Below are 24,700 nucleotides of genomic sequence, written 5' to 3'. Positions count from 1 at the left end.
GCCATGCAGCAGCCTGACTTCAGTTAACTTTCATAGACAGTACCTAGAATATCATGCTCAATTCTGGGTATTTCAATATCAGAGAAATGGAGTAAACAAATTAAACAACAACAACAACAACGAGGAGTCCAGTGGCACCTTAAAGACTAAAGACTATGGGCAGCGATCGATCCAGCAGCCGGGGGGTGGAGGGGTCGATTTATTGCGTCTAGTATAGACTGTGATAAATCGACCGCTGAGCACTCTCCAGTTGACTCCGGTACTCCACCAGAAGGAGCGCAAACGGAGTCAACAGGAGAATGTCAGCTGTCGACTTACCGCAGCGAAGACATTGCAGTAAGTGGATCTAAGTACGTCGACTTCAGCTACGCTATTCATGTAGCTGAAGTTGCATATCTTAGATCGATCCTGTGCGATAGCATAGACAAGCCCTTAGTCTTCAAGGTGCCATTGGACGCCTCATAGTTTTCGTGGATACAGACTAACAAGGCTACCCCTCTGATACTTGACACAAATTCAGAAAAGGAAAAGTTGGGATGAATGAGACAGCTCGGACTCCGACAGCCAAATCTACTAGACCATCAAATTGTCTCTCTAGGGAAGTGGCAGCTTGGGGCACTTAAAACTAGAGTGAACAAAACAGTAGAAGGTATACAATAGAGAATAGCCCTGATCTGCCCCATTGGGAATGGAGCAGATGATTCAATTGGTCTTTTCTATTTTAGCCTCAATTACCATAATTTTCATGGAGCTTCTGTTTGTAATTATTCTTTTTATTTGTTGGCAACATGCAAACATACTGCCCAGAACATTGCCAATCAGTCAATTACCAACACCGTCAATTCCCAGCAATACTCACAGTCTCCTTGTTCAGCTGCCCAAGCAGACCAGGCTGCCACTCGACTTCTGACATCCACCTGTGTGACAGTACCTGGGGGAACAGGAGCGGGCGCTTTCGGAGGTGGAGGAATAGAGCTGTCAGCTTTGGAAATCATCCTAAAGAAATATAACAAACCAGAGATGAAGCTTGGGGAAAAAATTCTCTCCCTTCTAATGTGTTATTGGAAAAGGCAAGTGAGCGTACAGGGAAATCTCAGATACGTGACATGTCACTCTTTGTCAGAAGTAAAAAGTTAGCAGTACTCAGGTCTGTCATTTGTAAGTAAATTGAGCATACCTGAAAGACTGCTCTGTGATAAACTCTTTCTATGAATATTAAGCATTGCAAACTCAGAACATACAAGAAACATGCACAAGGATACCAAGAAAATTAGCCTTTGGTCATATGGAAAAGCCTGATATGATTTAATGGATAATTATACTCTTTCTACAAAAAGAATGTTCAACCAGGCTATATAATTAGATAGCAGAGATTAATTTAGTGACTGGGACATAGGAGTCAGGCCATCACATGTAGAGTGGGGTAGCCTGGAGTCTTCATTAGAAGTAAGCTGACAAGAGGGAGCACCACAAATTCATTATCAAGCCGTTGATTTCCTAAGAGGGGCTGTCAACCCCCTATTTCTTAAAGCTGAGCTGATTAAACTTAATGACTGAATTTGGAGGTGGGGGGAGGGAAAAAAGAACAACCCTATCAACATTTAGTCTGACTCTGCTCACTACAAATGCAGGATTGTCCCCTACAGTTTTTTTAGCAGTTTATCCTGTACTGTTTTAAATACCACAAGCAATAGGGCTTTCCGTCATTTTCCTTAGCACACTATTCAGCAGCCTGAGAGACCTTATTGTCAAACAGGTTTCTCCCCTGCTCCCACCATATTAACCCTATTTCTCCCCCCTACCCCCTGAATTCTATATCATTCCTCCTATTCACACCCTTCAAATATTGGTAAATATGTGTCCTGTTTTATTTGTCTCTAGATTAATATATTACACATTAAATCTTCCCTCCAAAGTTAGTACCTCCAGTTATTCTTTTTGTTGTTCTCCATACTTCCTCCAATTTCTCAATACCCTTTGGATAATTTGGTATCCAGACTGAGGCTATGTCCATACTGCTCTGGCATGGCTATGCTGGGATAGCCCCCTAGTGCAGCTGCTGCAGCGCAGGCCAACAGAAGGAGGTTTTCTGCCTGCCTACCTCCACCACCTCCCCAAACAACATCAGCTACACTGACAGAAGCACTCTTCTATATTATAGTGATGCCAACACTGGGGGTTCTGCAGGCACAAGTATGTTGGCTAAGGGGTGTGATTTTTTTCTAGCTGACATAGTTATGGTGGCATATGTTTTAAGTGTAGACCAGGCCTGAATGCAGTATTTCTGGAGTAATCGTGATTGTGGCATATACAGAGGGACTATTATCTTCTCTCTCTGTGACTTCATGCCTGCACATATGATGCCATAATGCATGGCAAACTCTAATCTGCTATACACTGTCTGTCTTTGCAGCCTTTATAGCATTACAGCTTCCTGGGTTCTACCACACAACATTGCATTTCAGATAATTTTTCCAAGATGCATTGACTTGCACTTTCCCAAACTAAATCTCGCTATTTTAATTTTCTGCATTGTTTCTAATGTTTTCAGGTCCTTTTGGTATTACTACTTTGTCCTCATACCTGTTGGAAACTGCTCCTAATTTAAGCCATGGTCTTCCACACACAAATGCAGCCATTTAACTTTAAGCCCATGAGTAAAATTAAGCATGTACGTGAGTGTTTGTAAGATCGAAGCCTGTGTTATTATATGTGAACTCTATGAACACATGCTGCTTACTCCCTTTACCAGATCATTAACTTGACTCTATTTTCCCCATCTGTACAATGTGAAATTAATACATAATTATCTTTGCATGGTGTTTTGAGAGCTACTGATGAAAAATTTTATATAAGCTAAGCATTACTGGGAGAGATTTTGAAAGGCACAAAGAGCAAGTAGGTACCAAACTCCCATTAACTCATTCATGCCTTTGAAAATCTCCTCTATGATTTCTGAATCCCCACGATATCTCACTTCTGTATTAATCAGAGTTTAAGGCCAGCAGAGCATCTAGTCTGACCTCCTGTATATCACAGGCCACCACCAGCACATAGCACCTGTGCACTAAAACTAATCCCCAGAATTAGACCAAAGTATTACAGCTCAGCAGAGACTAGACTATTATGTGCCACAGGGAGAGAATGGGAGGGACAGAAGTGCACCAGTACCTGAAGCCCCGACAATGCCAGGAAACAGATTAAGTGAGATACACCCACATGATCCTGGCAAGCAACCTGCATACCATCCTGCAGAGGAAGGTGTACCTCACCCTCCATCACACCCTCAAGGCCACTGCCAATCTGACCTGGGGGGAAAACTCCCTCCTGGACCCATATATGGCAATTACTTTGACCCTTGAGTGTGTGAGCAAGAATCAGCCAGGAAAGCACCTGAAAGAGACTATGCTTGGTACTTCCTCACAGCACCAACCCACCCCATCCAAGGTGCCATCTCCAGCTATGGCTATCTCTGAGGATTCAGAGAAAAGAACCAACCAATCAAAGAACCAAAGAAAACCCAGAATACATTTGGTGGTGGGAGAGGGGGAAACCTGTCCTGACCCATGAAGGTGACCACTTGAAGTATGAGGTTTTAGGAACATCAGACATTAATCTTCTCTGAATTCAATGCACTCCACTCCCCCATCCTTAACACATAAAAGCTGTTCTCACCCGCTAGAGGAAGTGGCCGCATTCTCCCAACTGAACACAGTTATGTATACCACTGGAGTAGGAGAGAGTTAAGAACAGAAGCTGTAAATTTAGACAGTGAGAGAGAAATAAATCAAGCTGTTGTCCCTGATGATGGGTGTATACTATCCATAAGATTACCACAAAATAGTAAAGAATAGTAGAGTTGGAAAGAGGAGAATGGGGAAGAAAAAGAAAGGGTGATTTTAAATTACTTTCTACTAGACTGTTCCTGATACTACCTGGAAGTTTTTTACCTGAGCGTGTCAAGCCTCTTCTTTTGTTTCCCCGCTTTGCTGTCGCTGATTGCACTTTCAATATCTTCATGAATAAAGCTAGCCTGCAGTGACAGAAACAGATGTTACCTGGCAGTCAAACACTTGAGTTGTTAACTAGGCTAAACAGATAGGATTAAAAATATCCATCTGCTTGTTTTTAGGCCCAGGAACATACATATCAAAAGAATTTTCTTTCAACTTTATTTTCAATACAATTAGAAAGACACACACACAGTGCTATTGTCTGGATGCTGATACAGATATCAGTGTTCTGATATCAAACTGTGTTCTAGTGCATATGTTTGCAGTGTTGTTGTAGCCATGTTGGTCCTAGGATATTAGAGAGACATAGTGGGTGAGGCAATATCTTCTATTGCGCAGCAACTTCTGCTGGTGAAAGGTTAGAGCTGAAGGACTCTGGGTAGTTCAAAAGCTTGTCTCTTTCACAAATAGAAGTGGGTCTAATAAAAGATATTACCTCACCCAACTTCGCTTTCTGATGTAAGTGTCATTTAAGCTGAAATGTACCTGAACAGTTGTAATTATTTCAAGTCAACAATTATTGCCAGAGCAAATGATTTCTTCTTTCCTAGATGATGATAGTATTATGCAAAAAGAAAAGGAGTACTTGTGGCACCTTAGAGACTAACAAGTTCATTTGAGCATAAGCTTTCATGAGCTACAGCTCACTTCATCGGATGCAAGCTGTAGCTCATGAAAGCTTATGCTCAAATAAATTTGTTAGTCTCTAAGGTGCCACAAGTACTCCTTTTCTTTTTGCGAATACAGACTAACACGGCTGCTACTCTGATAATATTATGTTAAGTTTTCTCAAGCATGTTAGTGAAAGGCATTGCACATCAGTCAACAAATAGCAACAGCACTAAAGATAAGAAAAGGAATGGCTGAACCCAGGGTACCAACCTGGGGTAGCTCCAGCATCTACACTGCCTTCTGTGGGCCTGAGTCCAACCGCCCATATCCCAGAATTCCTAGTACCCACCCAAAATGTAGCCTACTACCCACTCTAGCCTTTTGTCCGTAGTGTAGCATATGAAAACTTGACTGTCCACTGAACTTGGTTGTCCAAAGGACAAAGAAAGTTGACCCACAGGATTGTGGAATACTTTTTGCAGATTCCCCAAGTATAAGTCCAGTGGGGCTTGAGTCAGGCTCATACCCACCACCCTAACAGGATCCTGGGACCCTGGATCTGAGCCTTGGGTTATCGTGCTGTGTGTAGGTGAAAGGGGGGTTAGGCTTGATCCTGAGTTTGAACCCTGGGCTTACACTGCAATGTAGACATACCCATAGGGATTGCAATAAAAAGGTTAGGGAAAAAATGAGATGGGCAGGGAACATCCTTCAGTATGAACTTCACCACTAACTGAAAACCAAATGTATATAATCTCAGAGTATGTCTGCACTACAGAACCTTTGCCGTTTTAGCTATACTGGCAGAGTCCCCCTAGTGGAGATGCAGCAAAAAACCAACAGAAGTAGATCTGTCAGCATGCCACCGGCCACACAATTAACCCAGTCCTCTTCACAAATGTTTATCTGAAGAAACTCTACCATGTGATTACTGTTATTAAAAAAAATAAGGATACAATAGGGTGACTATAACTACTAGGAAAGAACATTTAGAAGTTCCATGAAATTACCTATTAGAATTTGAAGAAGCAGTACAAATTATATTACTGCACATGCCAAAATTGAGATGTACAATCCTAGAAATAAAGTCAAGTACTTTTAACAATTTTCTTTACTCTAAAATATTGCTGGCTTATCTTAACTGGAAGCTGCAAAAAAGATCTCTCTTCCTCTTGGTTTTGAGGATTTTACCTAGTAATATTCCCCCCTCTCCTGCTCTAGTTTTCTAATAGAGCACAAGCCAATATTAGTCTATTTGCTTGCTTCTAAGCCTCTGGTCAACATAAATGATGCCAGCACCTTCTGGTGACTATAAGTCTGCCTTAGCACAAATAATTTGATGTCCTGCACGGGGGGAGAGAATACAGGTGCATAGAAGAAATTTAACTGCTCAACAAGAAAGGAATAGATGGAAAGGAAAAAAGCAGTAAGAACAGATATTTCTCATCAGTGTCTACGAATTTGTAATCAACTCTCTTGAGCTATTTTACACCATCTTCTTAAGAGACAGTATCAGTGAATATTACTAACATACGCACAAACCACAGTGATCTACGAGCCTAATTTAATAGCTAAGCCTTGAACATTACCCTCCCAAAATTCTCTCTCTAGGAAAGATTTATATGGGTATGCATTCTACTAAGGTTTCAAATATCTGAGATATCATTATCTTTAATGAATATACTATAGTATATGTATTATCATAGTAAGAAAACTTAGTATCAATATATTAATCTTAAAGTACAACTGACAGAAGAAATGAACAAAGTACATTTTGTGAGGTGGTATCATTGATTTTCCCCCTTACTGTCAATTCACAAAATTACAAAATTCAAGCAATCTGCAATGGGTTCCTATTATTGCCTTACCTTAACCTCATCACATTGGAAAAGATGAAGATCTGGCTTGTTTTGGGCTGGTTCTTTGCAAACTAGTGCAAGAATAGAATCATAATTGCACGTGTTCATCACAGCTTGGCAATGCTGAATTGTGCTCAAAGGAAAATTCTCCAGTTCATTCTGCAGGGGGAAAAAAGAAAATCTTACATGTCTGGTTACCAAAAATTCAGTCTTGATCTCTGAAATGCTGCTGCAGTTTCATCCAAACAATGAAAATAATAAAGCGGTAATTAAAATAATATAAAAAACCTTCAGACACTTTTTTTCTGCTGATTCCCTTCTTCCTTCCTGAAAACGAGAATGCCATTTACAAAGTCCTACCTTTGATTCTAAGTCCACCAGACTGACAGCTTTGTCATCCACTTGAAGAATCATATCTTGAGTCCATACTTTGCCCTTGGCATTCAGCAATTTGAGCTTTCTTATTCCATCATCTATTGTTATCATAGCCTCTTTCCGGTCCAAAACAAAAGTGGTCAAGTGCTGATAATCGATACATGCGTAAAAAGATGCACACATTAAAAGTCACTTTCCAAAACCAAATGTTAGCCGTAGTTACACTATAGTGAAACAGGATGACAAGCCCGGCATTTAAAAAAAAAAAAAAAAAAAAGAGTGCCTTTATTCATGACACATTCCATTGATAAGCTAGAATTTTTTATTCCATAATGTCACTTAAATAAAATCAACTGACTACTATAACCTACAATTTATCATCCTCTATCATTGTGTTAGTAGTTAAACTACCTTGGATATTTTGACATTTATCAGGCATCACAATCAGGATTTAAAAAAAAAAAAAAAAACCACTCTCGGAACATTCATTTACTGGGCATGACCAGTAGCCGCCTGGCACCCCTGGACAGTGAAACACAGGCAGTAGCACAACAGACAGCTGACCTAAACTCTGTTAATTTGCCTCAACCCTGGCCTGGAAGGTCCTCGTGTTTCTGTTCAAGCTGACAGCGAGCGTACTAATGGCAACAATGTGCTGTTCATTTGTTTCTCATAGATACATCTTCTAGATAGAAGGGCCACTCATTTTAGACTACAAAATAAATATTATATGGTAGCACTTTTGTTCCAGCCTGGCATATTTTTTATTTTTAACCAGTGGCCTGCAAATGAAATACTCTCTCACTGCTATTGCTCCGGATCCATCCAATTTCCTTGCAGTTATGATTTTGCTACATTTATTTTCTAACATGTCCACAATGCAAGGCTGCCCATAAACCACAACAGATCCAGTTTTACATTTTTATACAAGAGCTCAAACTTTAACTCAGTCTCAATTATTTATTAATATGAATAAGACTGCACATCTTTTACATCATTTTAATTTTTAAAAAATTCTTCCGTGTGTTTGCATCAAATACACAGAATGGTATACCTATTAACTGTGTAACCAAGAGAGTGGATATGGCTGCTGCATATGACCAAATAATATTAACACAGAAATGAAAGGGAATTTAAACAACTCAAAAGGTAAAATAAAATTTAGTAATGAGATTATACTCATTGTTCACATGGCAACACTTGCATTCCAAATACATGCAGAAATCTTTATGCCAATAAAGTACCAACACCTAACTTTAATTTCTAAAGTAGCCAAAACCATACAGAGTCAAAAGCAATGCAAGTATTTCCTTGCAAGCAGATTGAGAAGGGGATCTGAGCAATAGAATGTAAGATAATGCTGTGAAACATCAAACATGTAACAACTTACACAGGTACTGAATTTAAAGCTGAACAATAAGGAACTGTGAATTTATGACATTGGCAGGACCTAATTTAGTCCCGTAACAGTGCTGCTTGGTTACACAACAGAATGTCTACTGTCGTATCAGAATAAGGCTATAATATGTCATCTTATATTTTAAATGGTATTATATAATAAAGGATCACAAAGTGCTTTACAAACAATATATGAGCATCCAGGACTTGCTTCCCTGCAAAATTTAAATGGATTTACTCCTGGAGTAGATCATGACATCAATATACAGTAATTCTGCTTAGCAGTTTAGGACAGGAAGCGAAAGATAAACTCTGCATTGCAAAGTAAGGGGAATTTAGTAGGCAGAATGTAATTAACCATAACAGACTGTAGCCAGCCCTGAAGTTAAGACCCCTGCTGTTGTGAATAGAGTCTGAACTCTCTGATGATGATACTTTATCAAAGCCTCCATTTTCCATATCATTCAACATGGAGCTTCAGTGACACACAGCATCTCAATACTGTGCCTGAGGACTAGAAGGCAACAAGCCCAAGGAGAAAAGCACATCACCTATTGAATTATCAGCATCACTTCCTGAGGCCCCTAGATTTTGCATAGATACATCCCTTCCCCCTGCGAAATAGTAACTGCAGGCAATCCTGCTTTTCTCATAAAATCTGACACAATTGTAGCCCATTTTGGTCTAGCTGCAGGATCCAAGACATAATCAAATGTATATTATACTAAAAGTGACATTTGCCTGGCAAAACATTTTAGATGATGTATATGTCTTCAAATCTACATACACTGCTTGGGGGGGAGAAAACAAATCATTACATATTATGCAGAAATGTACTAGAAAGAGTAAAATAGACCTTGCATTTTATCCTAAAAAAGTGTCAGGGCATTGTTATTTTTCCAATTGGAAATCTCTGTCTTACCTCCACATGATACTGTGAAGTTTCGGATATGCTGCTGGCACTGTCCCGTGCATAATTCTTTCTTTGCTCTAAAAAATAATAATTAAGAGACTAATTATTCACCTGCTTCCATGTTGTGCTGAAGCTTATATCTTTTAAAACTGCCTCATAGAAACCCACAATATTTTTATACAAACACAGAAAAAGAAAAGCTATTACGTATTGTACTCAAAAGGAAAAGCCTTCAACTCATTGTAGCCCTGAGCACAATATATATCCACATGAACAATACCAGGAAAAAAGCCAGTAGGAGGCAAACAAAATGTTAGACGCAACAACTTGGAATACAGCGGGTTATTGGCATTTTAAGTATTGTTTGAAAATAATGTATTGTGAACTTTGAATATTAAATCATTGACTCCCCACTTATGTAGCTAGCAAAACTGACGTAGGACTTTTTGTATATGCATTAATGTACTCTGAAACCAAGTGTGCCTTGTTATATATTACTACTCTATAGCTAAAAAGCCCCAGGAATTAAGAGAAAAAAATCCAAATCAATATCTTAAATATCGGGGTTTGAAAATATTTTAGAAACACAAAAATCTGTTTTTCCTTTCTTTCTTTCTTGCTCTTTCTTTCTTTCTTTATATTAAAAATAAATGAATTACCAGTGCAGAAATAGGCTGAGAAAGGACAAATGCAGAAGATGCAGTGCAGAACTACCACACTAAATTACTCTAACAGAAATATCTTATATTCTTCTGTTATACAACGCTGCAAAATCAGAAATATCATATTGGGTCTATTTTATGTCAGTGGGGAAAATATAATACATATTACAATGTCATAATCAGTGAAGAAAACATCTCATCTTAATTTAATACAAAAATATTCTCAATGTAATATTTGGAACCTTTACTCATAAATCACTGAAGGGCCTAATCTTGCTTTCTTTTCTCAGGCAAATTTCCAAGTGAAGTTAATCGGAGACCTCACAGGATAAAGGTTTGCAGGATTTAGCTTTCAGTATTTTTGTTTTTTGAAATAATCAATTTTTCTGCCTTAAGATGAGATTAATGAGCATTCTGATTAACTGGGTTTCAAGCTGAGAAAAACTGATATGTACAGTGTATGTCAATTTCACCAAAGAGACAACTGATGCATGAGAGAAAAATTAAGTATGCTACTGTAGTCTCCAAGAGCTAACTATTGAAAGCACTACTTCAACTACTAAAAATGAAGGCAGGTTTGGGTTGAATAGGTATTTAAGGCCTTGGGGTCTATAAACTATACAGATCTTTTGGGAGGGCCATATACAGCGGAAGAGAATAATACCCATTGAGGTCTTAGACCAATGTTAAACCAAGGGCCTTGCCAAACTGTGTTTCTTTACATGGGTATTCCAGGTCAGGTAGAACGTGGGTTTAATAACAGAGGATCGCTATGCTGCATGAAGCGAAGTAGCCTCAACTCCCATGATTTCAGTGGGAAATTACTTAGCAGGTGATAGTTAGCAGGAGGTTCAGGCCCATAGTTTCATCATGTCTGTGCATCTCATAGAAGGCAGTCAGTTACAGAGCTGTCATTCTTCCCAGAAGGCCAGTGTTGCTTACTGAAATAGGCAATTAACTTACAACAGTTATTCAGTTTGCTTTAGTGAGATTAGTCTACAGTACAATCAACCAAATACCAGACTACTGTGGATTATCAGAAGATGCATTTAGGATGGGGCACAAGGGCATACTCTAAAAAAGATCCCCATCATCTGCTCTAATTTAATTACTTAGAAACACCAATACAAATGTCCTTGACATTTAATGCTTTAATTTAACTGTTACTAATATTTTTGCTTCTGCAGCATATTATTTATTTTCAGAAGTGTATGTAAAAAAAAAAAACACCACACACACGCACCCCACAAAACACTCAATATACAGTTTCTATTTCATTTGCTACCTTTCTTTTTTTGTTTGGACGATGATCTGAAGAAGTAAAGTCCATCTGTTCCTAACAAAACAAGGGAATTAAAAAGCAATGTCTGGTTTAACCCAACAGCTATAATTATTTCCATCCCAAAGATGACAGGGCAACAGTATTAACTTACTAGCTGTAAATGAATAATTGGATGTTGTGCAACAGGAAAGAGGACATGTAGAAAAATGACTGTACATTCTGATTTACTGAAAGCTTGACCCCGCTGGGCTTTTTCAAACAGAAGGTTAAATAGATTAACTTTTTTGCTTTCACCAAATTAAACCGGACAAGAAATTTTACATCTGCTGTAAGGTTTGTAAAACTCATTAATATGAAAATACACGCCTCTATTATACTTATACATTAAAGAAACTCTGGCTTGCATGGTGGTTACACTGCATTTCGTTTAAGGTGATACAGGCCAACATGCAACTCTTCCAAAAAGTGGTCTGTGATCTTTAATGTGCACAATTGCTAAACACTTTAGCCTTAGTGCAAAGATAATACCTCCAAAAGCACTGTATGGCAGCAGCAACGAACATGTCCCCGTCCAACAGAACAGTACTCTTGGTAGACAAGATGCCACGTGAAATGTTTTCAGCCCCAGGAAGGTAATAGTTTTACACTGTTACCTTATATATATATATATATATATCTCCATACATACACACACACACACACACACACACACTATATATATAAAGTAACATGTGGAGTGTGCACACACTCTACTCAGAACAGAACCAAAAAAAAAGCCGTTTATAAAAATCAGAGAATTGTAAGCAGAGCTTACAAATATCTATATTCGTCACTCAACTGTCTTCACTATCATTAAAGATCCAGTAGAGTTTTCTCACCATTTTTTAGATATCTACGTGTGTGATGGTTGGCAGCACCTGATAGCGATCGCTATCTCAATTACGAGGGGCACGCTGCAGAAAATACTTGGGAGGCCAGGCACCCAGCCGAGACTCCCTCACAGATGATTTGGTATGGTGCTAGATAATGGATATAATACACATTCCAGAAGTAAAGGTAGAAAGCTTGAAGTTCTATTACAAGTAGAAATTCAGAATTCTATTGGAGAAGTCCTCTTATAGTATTTTCCGTCATGCATTGTATTATCCCAATTTTTTCAACTCTGTCTGGCAAAATCAGACAGATTCTACCAGATCCCACTTAATCTCTCAATTATGGTTAAAAACATTAGCAGAAACAATTACTGCACTGAGACTTCCCAACCTTTAGGGAAAATATCTGCCAGAGAATATATTGTACACTTAGAGCTATTCCAAAATTTGGCTTCTAATACATATACATCCCAATTTCAGCCTAAATAAGGACTATTTAGGTAGCCATTTCTGGCAGAACAATTTTTTCAAATACTCATTTAAAGATCAACGGTTAGGAAGCTTCACTCCCTTCCCTGGCCACTCCATGGCCAACTCAGCTGCTTATTATCCTATCTTTCTCAGAGCCAGTTCACAGTGACTGCTCAGGATAGATTGATTGAAGGAAAAGCTATAAAGAAGGCTCACGAGCGACAGTCTCCATTCTTGACATAGACATTAATGTCCAGAATTAACCACTTCCTGAGGTTTTTCTTTTTTGGTAACTTCAGTAGAAAACATCAAAGGAAACGCAGTGGATCTAATTTACCTAGATTTCAGTAAGGCGTTTGATACAGTGCCACATGGGGAATTATTAGTTAAATTGGAAAAGATGGGGATCAATATGAAAACTGAAAGGTGGATAAGGAATTGGTTAAAGAGGAGACTACAGCAGGTCATACTGAAAGGTGAACTGTCAGGCTGGAGGGAGGTTACCAGTGGAGTACCTCAGGGATCGGTTTTGGGACCAATCTTATTTCATCTTTTTATTACTGATCTTGGCACAAAAAGTGAGAGTGTGCTAATAAAGTTTGCGGATGATACAAAGCTGGGAGATATTGCCAATTTAGAGAAGGACGGGGATATCACACAGGAGGATCTGGATGACCTTGTAAACTGGAGTAATAGTAATAGGATGAAATTTAATAGTGAGAAGTGTAAGGTCATGCATTTAGGGATTAATAAGTATTTTAGTTATAAACTGGGGACGCTTTGAAGTAATGGAGGAGGAGAAGAACCTTGGAGTACTAGTTGACCACAGGATGACTATGAGCCGCCAGTGTGATATGGCCGTGAAAAAAGCTAATGCAGTCTTGGGATGCATCAGGCGAGGTATTTCCTGTAGAGATAAGGAGGTGTTAGTACCATTATACAAGGCACTGGTGAGACCTCACCTAGAATACTGTGTGCAGTTCTGGTCTTCCATGTTTAAGGAGGATGAATTCAAACTGGAACAGGTATAGAGAAGGGCTACTAGGATGATCTGAGGAATGGAAAATCTGTTTTATGAAAGGAGAGTCAAGGAGCTTGGCTTGTTTAGCCTAACCAAAAGAAGGCTGAGGGGAGATATGATTGCTATCTATAAATATATCTGAGGGATAAGTACCAGAGAGGGAGAGGAATTATTTAAAATCAGTACCAATGTGGACACGAACAAATGGATATAAACTGGCCATTGGGAAGTTTAGACTTGAAATTAGACGAAGGTTTCTAACCATCAGAGGAGTGAAGTTCTGCAACAGCCTTCCAAGGGAAGCAGTGGGGGCAAAAGACCTATCGCTTCAAGATTAAACTCGATAAGTTTATGAAGAGGAAGGTACAATGGGATAACATGATTTTGGCAATTAATTAATCTTTAACTATTCATGGTAAATAGGCCCAATGGCCAGTGATGGGATGTTAGATGGGGTGGGATCTGAGTTACTACAGAGAATTCTTTCCTGGGTATCTGGCTGGTGAATCTTGCCCACATGCTCAGGGTTCAGCTGATCGCCATATTTGGGGTCGGGAAGGAATTTTCTCCAGGGCAGATTGGAAGAGGCCCTGGGGGGTTTTCGCCTTCCTCTGCAGCATGGGGCACGGGTCACTTGCTGGAGGATTTTCTGCACCTTGAAGTCTTTAAACCATGATTTGAGGACTTCGATAGCTCAGACATGGGTGAGAGGTTTATTGCAGGAGTGGTGGGTGAGATTCGGTGGCCTGCATTGTGCAGGAGGTCAGACTAGATGATCATAATGGTCCCTTCTGACCTTAATATCTATGAATCTAAATTTCAGCCTAAGGGTTCTACCTGCAAAACCCTTTAATCCCTGATCCGAGTTTGCATTTCCCTTCTAAAAAGGACTACACAGCTTTATATTCTGGATTGGCGCTAATGTGCCCTATATGGTCTGGCTTCCAGCATAAATTAGCAAGAGTCAGCAGAATAGCTCTGCCTCTCCTTGCAGGGACCTCAACTCTGAGAACCTGTCACAAGACTCCACTCCTTTAGCACTCGTCCTTCTCAGTTCCATGTTATACCCTTCCACTATTATCAGACTTCTCCACATAGGGAAGATTCTCTTTTGTACTTCCCTCTTAGGGCAATTATTTTCATGCCCTTTTTTCTGGGCATAAGAGGTCCCTCCTGCTCCAAAATTATGAAAATTTTCTATGAAGGAAATTTAAAACATTAATAAATAGTTTAGGGTTGATCAAAACATTTTGTTCAACAACAGTCTTGTTATGATGTCAACTTTTTATTTTGTATTATGTTATATAAAAAATCATTTCAAAACAAAAAACTAAAATGTCTCATTCCAAAAATGTCAAAGTAGGATGTCCCAACATTGTTGGAACTTTCCCCCTCCCAATTTTCTTTTTTAAACAAAATATTCAGTGAAATTCACAATGTATTTTGATTTCAAGAGAACTGCAGATTTTGACACAATATTCCTACAAGATTTCACCAATCAGATCCATTTAGGAATTTGAAAATGTTGGCCCAAATCTTCCCTTAACCAAGATCAAGATGATAAATATAGAGGATTTGTCCCATTAAACATCCACACCCACACCCAAAACCTTTCATTTGCAAGTGTCAAGGATTAATTTTTCAACCTTTAGTTTTTTCATGGTTTTTCCTACAGTAACCTGCAGACTGGATTACTGCATCACCCTCCTCACAAAGGTACTCTTGAGGCCAATATGACTGCATGATGTAATAATATGTTTACCTGTCTGTAAGATGTATGAATTTTCTCGTATTTGATTAATACAACCCTTTTCTCCTTTTTCATTAATTTATGTCTACCATAAATTTCCTGGATTTCAAATTCAATGTTTGAATATTTCCTTAAGTGATTCTTTAATTAAATACATATTTAACACAGTAAAATTATTTATAAAATACCCAAACTAATTCTACTATGGATGGACTAGAAGTTTGGTACAATCAAAATAATTTTCTATCTGTAGCCTTCACCCTCCACATGTGTGTGTTGGCAAAGGTCAGCTAATAAAACAGAATAAGGAAAACAATATCTAAATAAGAAATTCAGTTTGGTGAGAAGAGATATTGGTATGTTTTTTAATACCAACATTCTGCTGCAATAAGGTTGAAATTAATCTCTGTGTACAGAGGAAGCACAAAGACTGTGCAATACTTAAGTCTCATTTAAGTGGTCAAAAATAGGACTTAAAGTAGCACATTCACTTTGTGATGGCCCTCCAGATAGAAGTGAATTTCATCCTAAATTTTCAAATATAACATACATGAATATCACTTATTGCTCTATCCACTTTTCTGCTTCTAATTAGGCTTGGTCCTAATACCACTTCCAGATATTTGGTTAAATGTTACATAAAACTCAGCAGAGCCATAAATTCAATTTTATCTCGTTTCTACTAATACATTGTTGGAAACTCTTACAGCAGCTCCAAAAGATTGACACTGAGATTTCTTTGGCTCAGGCCACACTGTTTTTCTGTCTAAGACTAAAATAAGTATGCCTCTCTGATGTGCTTACTGGAATGAAATCCAAATGTGGAAATTAAAGTATCTAATTAATATTCACTAGTATCATTTTGACAGCCATAAAGCAACACTGAAGTATTTGCCATTTGCCTGCCTATTGCAAGATACTTCAATAAGAATATTTCTCACTGTGACTCTTGAGAATGAACTCTGGAAGTTGTTGATTTAATGAAAGTTAACACTTTTTCCTTTATGCTTTCACTCTCCAGTGTAATCATCTTGTTTCCCAGGTCCAGCTCATCAGTTCTCTCCACGCATGAAGAGAGTTATTAAGGCTCCACAACGGGCACAGCCAGACAGAATTAATATAAGTGTCAAAACCATTGAGCTTACTCTATTTAATCACATAGTCTTTCTTTTAAAACCACGTTCATATCCAAAACACTAAGCTTGCAGAAATGCAGTTTAGCGCCAGTACCATGGGTAATTTAAACACTTGAAATGCCTAAAACAATAGCTACCTACAATAATTTTTTTATGATTCTAAGGAAAAGAAACAGATTTAAGTCAATCTATTAATTATGTTCCACAGCTGAAGAAATCTAATCAAAAGAATTCTAACAGCATAGATCTAAAAATCAAATCATGTGCTAAGGTAAAATCTTTGTACCATTTTACTCATAGTGTGGGCTCTCTGACTGCCTAGGAGATTCACTATTCTAATCTAAATGGGTGCTTATACTACATTCATCACCATAGTATCTGAGTGCCTAGCTGAAACCCTGTCTGCTATCATCTTCTCAAATACACATAAGAACACCGATTAAGACGCGATTGTAATTCTTCTTCTGATGTGGACTTGTCTACAGTTATCCGTGCCTTTGGAAACTCCATTAGTGTTGTCAACTCTCTGGAATTTATTGTGACTTTTGCCCCTACGGCAGACAATCTTGTGATGATGGGAAAAGGTATGGCCTTCATACCATTTTGGGGAAGCAAACAAGAAAGAGGGAGGGACTCCCCTACACTCTGGCCTGTAACCTAGTGGAAGGTACACTCAATTGCAAGCCCAAAGACTCAAGAGTTTTAGTCCCAGCTCACTTACTGACAGCTGTTAATATTTTTGTGCCCTTCACAACTTACTATGAACCAAAGTTTCATACTTTAAGTGGTAGCTATCACTCATCAGTTTCAAAGGTAAGACAAGTAAGAACTTGCAAAAGGTCCCTTCAGGAGGAGCTATGAACAGAATCCAGGACTCTAATATAACTGTCAAGTCTCAACCACTTTGCCAAACAGTCTTTCTGAAGGAACATGACAAATTAGGTTCTTGTGCCACCCATACGAACAGTGTGACCCTGTGTCACCCACTAGTGGCTAAACCACACATGATGTCTATGATTCTGCTATAACTTTCATGCTAAGCCACATCATGTTCTTTAGCTCAAGTGGTAAAGGCTCATGTTTTTATATATAGAGGTCCCAAGCTCCATTCCAACAGATGAGCCAGACAGGAGTGATGTTACATTTAGCTATGCTTTCTGTAACCATAAGGAAACATTCAGCTCACAGAGCCAGAAACAGAAATCAAGAATCCTGGTGTCTAGTATTCCACTGCTTAGAAATACTTATTCAGTCCCAGGGCAATCTATGTATGGTGCATATGTCTTTCTCCCCATAAGGGCTGGTACACAGAAAGAATAAAAGCATTGTCCCCCACCCTTCACTTATTTCACAGTTTCATAGAGTTTAAGGCTAGAAGGAACCATTGGATCAGTCTGACCTCCTGTTTACCACAGGCCATCAAATTTCATCCAGATATCCCTATATTATACCCAAAGACTTTAGTTAGGCCAAAATATTTCAGTTCTCAGGAAACTGTGTGCCACAGGTAGAGAACAGGAGAGACCACGGTACCACCAATGCCCAAAGCCCCTGCCATGGCAGGGAATTGGTAGGTGAGATATGCCCAGATGTACAAGTGCACTGGCGGGGGAGGAAGGGGACTATTTTCACTGATGGGGCTATTCCATCTGTGCTGCAGCCGTGGAGATAGGCCTGATGGCAATCCAAACAGGGGTTGTGAGAACTGCGCACTCCTGGGACCATACATGCATGTAGGCACACACCAGGAGAGTTACAGGAATATCAGACAGAGCACCCAATGGTTAGCGAGACAAATTTCTCTCAGGTAGGCAGTGCTGAAAGAACTAGACAGATTCAAAATGCTCTCTGCCCTTTTGGATAAGGGACAGGGCCAAAAGGATTATGCTGATTGGCCCTTTTGCATTAAGCATTTTCCTGAGGCAAGGCATGATATGGATGGGGGGGGGGGGAAAAGAGATAGAGTAGGTGCAGTTCTCAGAGCACAGAGGTGCCCTGTGTCTATGGGGTCAGGATAGCCTATTCCAGAGGTGGGCAAACTACGGCCCGCGGGCGACATCCAGCCCCGACCCGCTGTCCTCCCTCCCCCGCAGCCTCAGCTCGCCGTGCCGCCAGCACTCTGGGCAGCGGGGCTGCGAGCTCCTACCAGACAGCCCAGCTGCAAGAGCCGCCGGCCTGCCCTGGTGCTCTCGACTGCACGGTGGGATGGCTGGTCCTGGCTAGGCAGTGCGGCTGCCAGTCCTGGTAATCTGAGCGGCATGGTGTGTGAGGGGGAGTGGGGGCTTGGATAAGGGGCAGGGGGTTCCGGGGGGGCAGTCAGGGGACAGTTGTATGGGGCAGAGATTCGGGGGTGGCACTCAGGGGATGGGGAATGGGGTCGGTTGGATAGGTGTGGGAGTTCCGGGGGGGGTGGTTAGGGGCAAGGGGTCTCAGGGGGGCAGTTAGGGGACAGGGGTCTCGGGGGGGCTTGGATGGGTCGGAGGTTCTGAGGGGGCCAGTGAGGGGGCAGGAAGTGGGAGGGGCGGATGGGGACAGAGGCCAGGCTGTTTGGGGAGGCACAGCCTTCCCTACTCAGCCCTCCATACAGTTTTGGAACCCCGACGTGGCCCTCAGGCCAAAAAGTTTGCCTACCCCAGCCTATTCTTTCAACCCTGACCACCCCCCATGATTACAAAACAGGAGAACCAAGTTGGGTCCAACTTCTACAATTGAAGTAGAAGAGGTCTCTGTAGCAATGGGAAGGATGGGTTCAAACTCTGTTGATGACCCATGTGAGGATGAAAAAACAAAGCATGTATAAAAGTTAGCGTAAGACCTCTGGAGTAATTGATGGGAGATAATTGGCCAACTGTACTGAATACTGGTGAGGCCTCAGCTGAAGTATCGTGTCCAATTCTGGGTGCCACACTTTAGGAAAGAGGAAATAATTGGAGAGACTCCAGAGGAGAGAAACAAAAATAAATGGTTTTAAAACCCCAACCTATGAGGGGAGGTTAAAAAACCCTGGCACGTGTAGTCTTAAGAAAAGTAGACTTGGAGGGATCTGAAACCAGTCTTCAAATGTGTTAAGGGCTATTATAATGAGAATGGTGATCAGTTGTTCTCCTTATCCATTGAAAGTAGGACAGGTAGCAATGGGCTTAATCTGCAGCAAGAGAGATTTAAGTTAGGTATCAGGAAAATCTTTCTATCAGGGTAGTTAAATTCTGCAATAGGTTTCTATGGGAGGTTGTGGAATCCCCAATTGAAGGTTTAAGAACAGATTAGACAAACACTTCTCAGAGATGCCCTTCGCTTTCTGGTCTGACCTCAGCAAAGGGGTCTGGACTTGGTGATGTCTCGACATCCCTTCCAGCCCTTCATTTCTGTGATTCTATGTTGTGCTAATATTTGTTTTACTATTCTTGTATTTTCATGACTTGTATTTGATTAATGGCAGCTGTCCCTTTAAAAATAGCATGTGGCAAACTACTTGAGCCTGAGAGCAGCCTGGGGGAGGCGTTGCTTGAGCATCCAGAGAGTAGAAGACCCTGCCTGCATAAGCTCCAAAAAGATCAGAACTGGATTTAAGATCAAGTCTTGTTCTCAAAGTTGTAATTTATGGGGAACTTTATCAACCTTTTCCCTGATGGCTGTATGGCATTTCTCATAACGGAAGGGCTTTTTTTTTTTTTTAAAGGACATGTCAGTTTGGTTAATTATGGTTTCAAATATATCTATACACACACACAATTTTTTTTTTTAAACAAAACAAGCCTTTTATCATATCTGTAGCATGCCTAGTTCTACGGATCCCTTGATCTGGTTGTGACTTCTTGGGAGCTTGTAATTATACAGTGTAAATTTTAAAAGCCTTCCAGACTTTGCTTTGCATTAAGTACTGAAAAATATGAAAATTCACAAGCAATTTAATCCCTACCACCTAAGCATCAGCACAAATTATAATTACTGCTCTTTAAATATAAAACACATGGTTTATTGAGAGGTTTCAGAGTAGTAGCCATGTTAGTCTGTATCTGCAAAAAGAAAAAGGAGTACTTGTGGCACCTTAGAGACTAAAATTTATTTGAGCATAAGCTTTCGTGAGCTACAGCTCACCATCAGATGCTGTCCTGAAGAAGCTAGAAATTTTAGACTCCTAAAGAAAGTATGTTTCATCATTAGGCACAAAGAAGAAAGATATGATCAAACAATTTATCCTGCACCATCAAACTCAGTTTTGTAAGAGAATATCATTGTTTTATCATAACTGACTGGCAAATGCCCAGGGTGTCATCACTATTGGCTCCAAACTGAAGCCACAGAGCTCTTGTGGCAACCAGAAGCAGCTCCATAGGAGACAGACGGAGAAGCTAACTTTAGAACAAATAGATAAAATTAAGAGTTCAACAGAAAAGATTAAGAGTTTAAAGTTCATTTCAGAAGCAAAGGTCAGGAATTTTAAAAATATATAGGGCATGTTTTCTATGAGTTACCTGACAGCTCTTATCTCGGAGGAGAAAATATATCCTAAGTCAGCTCTCGAGAGAACTGGATGGTCCAGACAGGAAAGGAGTTGAAAACGAAGAGGTCACTGACACAGAAAAGACCAAGAAGTAATAATAAAAAGTTCTTACCATTTGATGGCCATGTAAAAGTGAGTGAAGGTAAATAAGTGTTCACATCACAAATACCATCTAAACTCACTTCACAATTGGAACAGTTGTTAATGGTCTCAGATGAAAGACAAAGGAAAGACTGAATAGTCATGGAGACTGAACTACCCTACAGAGGTGGCCACCTTAATGGGTATATCTTCACTACACAGTGAGCCAAGTTGGTAAAATGGTGTGAAGAAGCTTGCACTGCCATGCTGGGCCCAATATGTGGACAACGGGAGGAAATTAATGCAGTGAAATTTATGACAATTACCCTTAAAAACATGTCAAATGCCGTAGATAAAAAGAGATCCCTTCAGTATTTTGTACATGTAAGGAATACTGAAAATGCTAAATATCAAACCCTCCTAGGAAATACTGTAAATAGTAATCGATAATGTTATCGAAGGTAACTGTCAATTTTCTCAGAATGACCACTGTAGAGAAAACTTCTAGGTATTAACATTAGACACAAATCTATCTAGGTACTTCAGGGCTGACATTTTCAATGCATGAAAGCTTGAGCACCTTCCTCTCAACAAATTTTAAAAAGGCAGGCACACATAATCCCACTGGCTCTCAATAAGATTTAGGCTCCTAAGTGTCTAAATCACTTCTGAAAATAGGATATTGGCACATTTGAAAATGTTGCCCTCCTAGATGATAAAGCTTAAGCAACAGATTCATCGCTACTGAGCATGTTCAGGAGAATCCACAACAATTTTTTAGCCTCCCCCTTTATGACATAAAAGAACAGGTCAGCGAGTGCAAAGGGCTGTGGCTGTTTCTGACAAGGGAACTAGCCAGGAACAAAGGCTGATGCTGGGATAATTACAAAAAGCAAGTGAAACACAAACAAAAAGAGTAAAAATTTTCCCCCTCATCCCGTGGCTAAAAATTCCTTAACATCAAGGAAGGGAGAATGTTGTAGGGACAGTATTTTAGAATCTTTTTCAATTGAGGACCCCTAAAAATTTCAAATGGAAGTGAGGACCCTTTTTGAAATTAGACAGAGTCTGGTGACTTCCGGGGTCCATGGTTGAAAACCACTGTTGTAGACACATGCTGGAGGCAGCTAGATGACACTACAGTTACTAAAAATATTAAAAATATAACAAAATAAACTACGTTGCTTTTAAGAGAGATTTCAGATGCATTTTTACATACAGGCATTATTTCCATTTTTTCCTCCAATTTACACATTTTTGGTGGAACTGACAGCCCTAGAGCCACAACGTATAAAGCATAGGCAGTTAACAGAGCAAACTTTTCTCTCAAGGTCCTGCTGGATAGTTGAGTCTTCAAATCCATTCCACTCCTGGCAACTGCAATTATAGTTTTGTGATGTTTCTAATACTGCTGAAAATGAACTGAGATCACCAACTCATTTTATATAGGCCACCAAATAGCAATTATATGATAATTGTCAATTAATACTAATCTGGGCTGGATTTAAGATATTTAGAGATGAAAGCCTCTTCTGTCCATCACTAATCTCAAATCCACCCATATGGCTCCTATTTTTTTCATAAATGAAAATTCCATACCTGAAATTATCTGTTGTGTTTGAAATAAAAACACAGGAAGATACAGAACTTCAAGACAAAGAACAAAGTCTATATTTGTAGAGAATTATGCTGATTCTGCCACACTTCTTAGTTTAAAATGAACGGGTGATAATACAGAGCTGGGAAGACAGCCAGAAGAGTAAAGATGTGTCCTGGTCACATAAAAAATGTTCTATTAAACAAAACTTTGATCAACATTTTTCTTACTGGGTTTTCTTACCTACTTCCTAATGTTTTAATTATGTGTGATTTGTTTGTCCAGGAGCACATACAAGATGCAGAAATTCCTGTTTAAAAAGGATCACTAAGGAATTTAATATTAAAATAAATGGGAACTGTACTTGAGCTATGTTAAAAGCAGCATAGAAATGCAGGACTGGAAGGGACCTCAAGAGGTCATCACATCCAGTTCCCTATACTGAGGCAGGACCAACTAAACCGAGACAGTCCCTGAAAGGTGTTTGTCTAACCTCTTCTTAAAAACCTCCAGTGACAGGGATTCCACAGCTCTCCTTGGAACCCTGTTCCAGAACTTAACTACCCTTATTGTTAGAAAGGGTTTCCTAATAGCTATCTTAAATCTCCATAGCTGAAGTTTAAGCCCATTACTACCTGTCCTACCTTTAGTGAACATGAAGAACCATTGATCACCATCCTCTTTATAACAGCCCTTAACATATTTGACAGTTAACAGGTCCCGCCTCAGTATTCTTTTCTCAAGACTAAACATACCCAGATTTTTTAACCTGTCCTCATAGCTCAGCTTTTCTCAATCTTATCGTTTTTGTTCCGCTCCTCCAGACTCTCTCCAGTTTAACCACATCTTTCCTAAAGTGTTGCACCTAGAATTGGACACAATACTCCAGCTGAGGCCTCAACAGTGCCAAGCAAAGCAGGACAATCGCCTCCCATGTCTTACATACAACACACCTATTGATAACATGCTATTTTTGTAACTGTACCACATTGTTGACGCATATTCAATTTGTGATCCCAGATTTTTTTCCAGCAATACTACCACTAGCCAGTTATTCCCCAATCTGTAATTGTGCATTTGAGTTTTCATGCTTAACTGTAGTGTTTTGCACCTGTCTTTACTGAACTTCACCTTGCTGATTTCAGACCTATTCTCTAATTTCTCAAGGTCGTTTTAAATTCTAATCCTATCTTCCAAAGTGCTTGCAACCCCTCCTAGCTTTGTGTCATTCAAATTTTATGAGCACACTCATCACTCAGTTATCCAATCATTAATGAAAATATTGAATAGTACCAGATCCACCACTGACCCATGCAGAAACCACTAGACACTTCCTTCCAGTTTGACATTGAACCATTGATAACTACTCTTTGAGAACAGTCTTTCAACCAGTTGTGCACCCTCCTTATAGTAATTTCACTTAGACTACATTTCCTTAGTTTGCTTATAGGAACATCATGAGGGGCCATGTCAAAATCTTTACTAAACTTGAGATAAATCACATCTTCGGCTTCCCCCTCATCCACTAGGCCAGTAACCCCGTCAAAGAAGGAAGTTAAGGGTTTGGAATGGTTTGTTCTTGACAAATTGATGCTGGCAATTCCTAATAATCCTATGATCCTCTGGGTGCTTATAGATTGATTGTTTAATAATTTGTTCCAATATCTCTCCAGGTATGGAAGTTTGGAATTATGGACCATTTAGCCTGAAGTCCTCGTTGTTCCCCTTTTTAAAGGCATGTCCACTAGTTGGCATGGATTTATAGGTCTTGGAGTTCCAGTCCCTTTGTCTTCAAACATCTCTTAACCGATTCTTTCCATCCTATCCTTGGTCTTCCAGTTCCTTTCTTGCTGTCCTTTTCTTCCGAGGCTCTCTTTGCTGGTCATTCTTCTCCCATTCTTATCACATGTGCAGCCCACTGAAATGTGCACTCTGCAGCCTATCACAGAGTTGATCTTCCCCCTAATTTCCTCCATGCACACACTGTCTACCATCCACTTGTCTGTCATTCTCCTCAGTATATTATTTTCTGTTACCTATATCTTGTTTTCTTTCATCTCTGTAAGACCCTCCATTTTCAAAACATAAGACAGGCAGGGATAAACATATGCAGTCTACACTTTTCCTTCCATTTTGTTACTTAATTGTCAGTCC

At 39.6% G+C, this 24,700-nt stretch overlaps 1 protein-coding gene across 11 annotated transcripts in view; it reads right to left on the bottom strand.

Annotated features, from left to right (window-relative positions):
* The window catches only part of EPS8 (epidermal growth factor receptor pathway substrate 8), a 198,900-nt gene that overhangs the window by 53,716 nt on the left and 120,484 nt on the right, over window positions 1-24,700 (bottom strand). For all 11 annotated transcript variants that reach the window (XM_038419564.2, XM_038419538.2, XM_038419517.2 and 8 more), the window contains 5 exons: window positions 9,180-9,247; window positions 6,845-7,006; window positions 6,494-6,643; window positions 3,951-4,033; window positions 860-996 (listed from right to left, as the gene is read on the bottom strand). In XM_038419564.2, coding sequence (XP_038275492.1) covers window positions 860-996; window positions 3,951-4,033; window positions 6,494-6,643; window positions 6,845-7,006; window positions 9,180-9,247 — 600 coding nt within the window. The remainder of the gene's footprint in view (window positions 1-859; window positions 997-3,950; window positions 4,034-6,493; window positions 6,644-6,844; window positions 7,007-9,179; window positions 9,248-24,700) is intronic.

This window comes from Dermochelys coriacea, chromosome 1, assembly GCF_009764565.3.
Source record: "Dermochelys coriacea isolate rDerCor1 chromosome 1, rDerCor1.pri.v4, whole genome shotgun sequence".
Taxonomy (NCBI): Eukaryota; Metazoa; Chordata; order Testudines; family Dermochelyidae; genus Dermochelys; species Dermochelys coriacea.
Note: the sequence above shows the minus strand (reverse complement) of the source record. Positions and strands in the feature narration are given on the sequence as shown.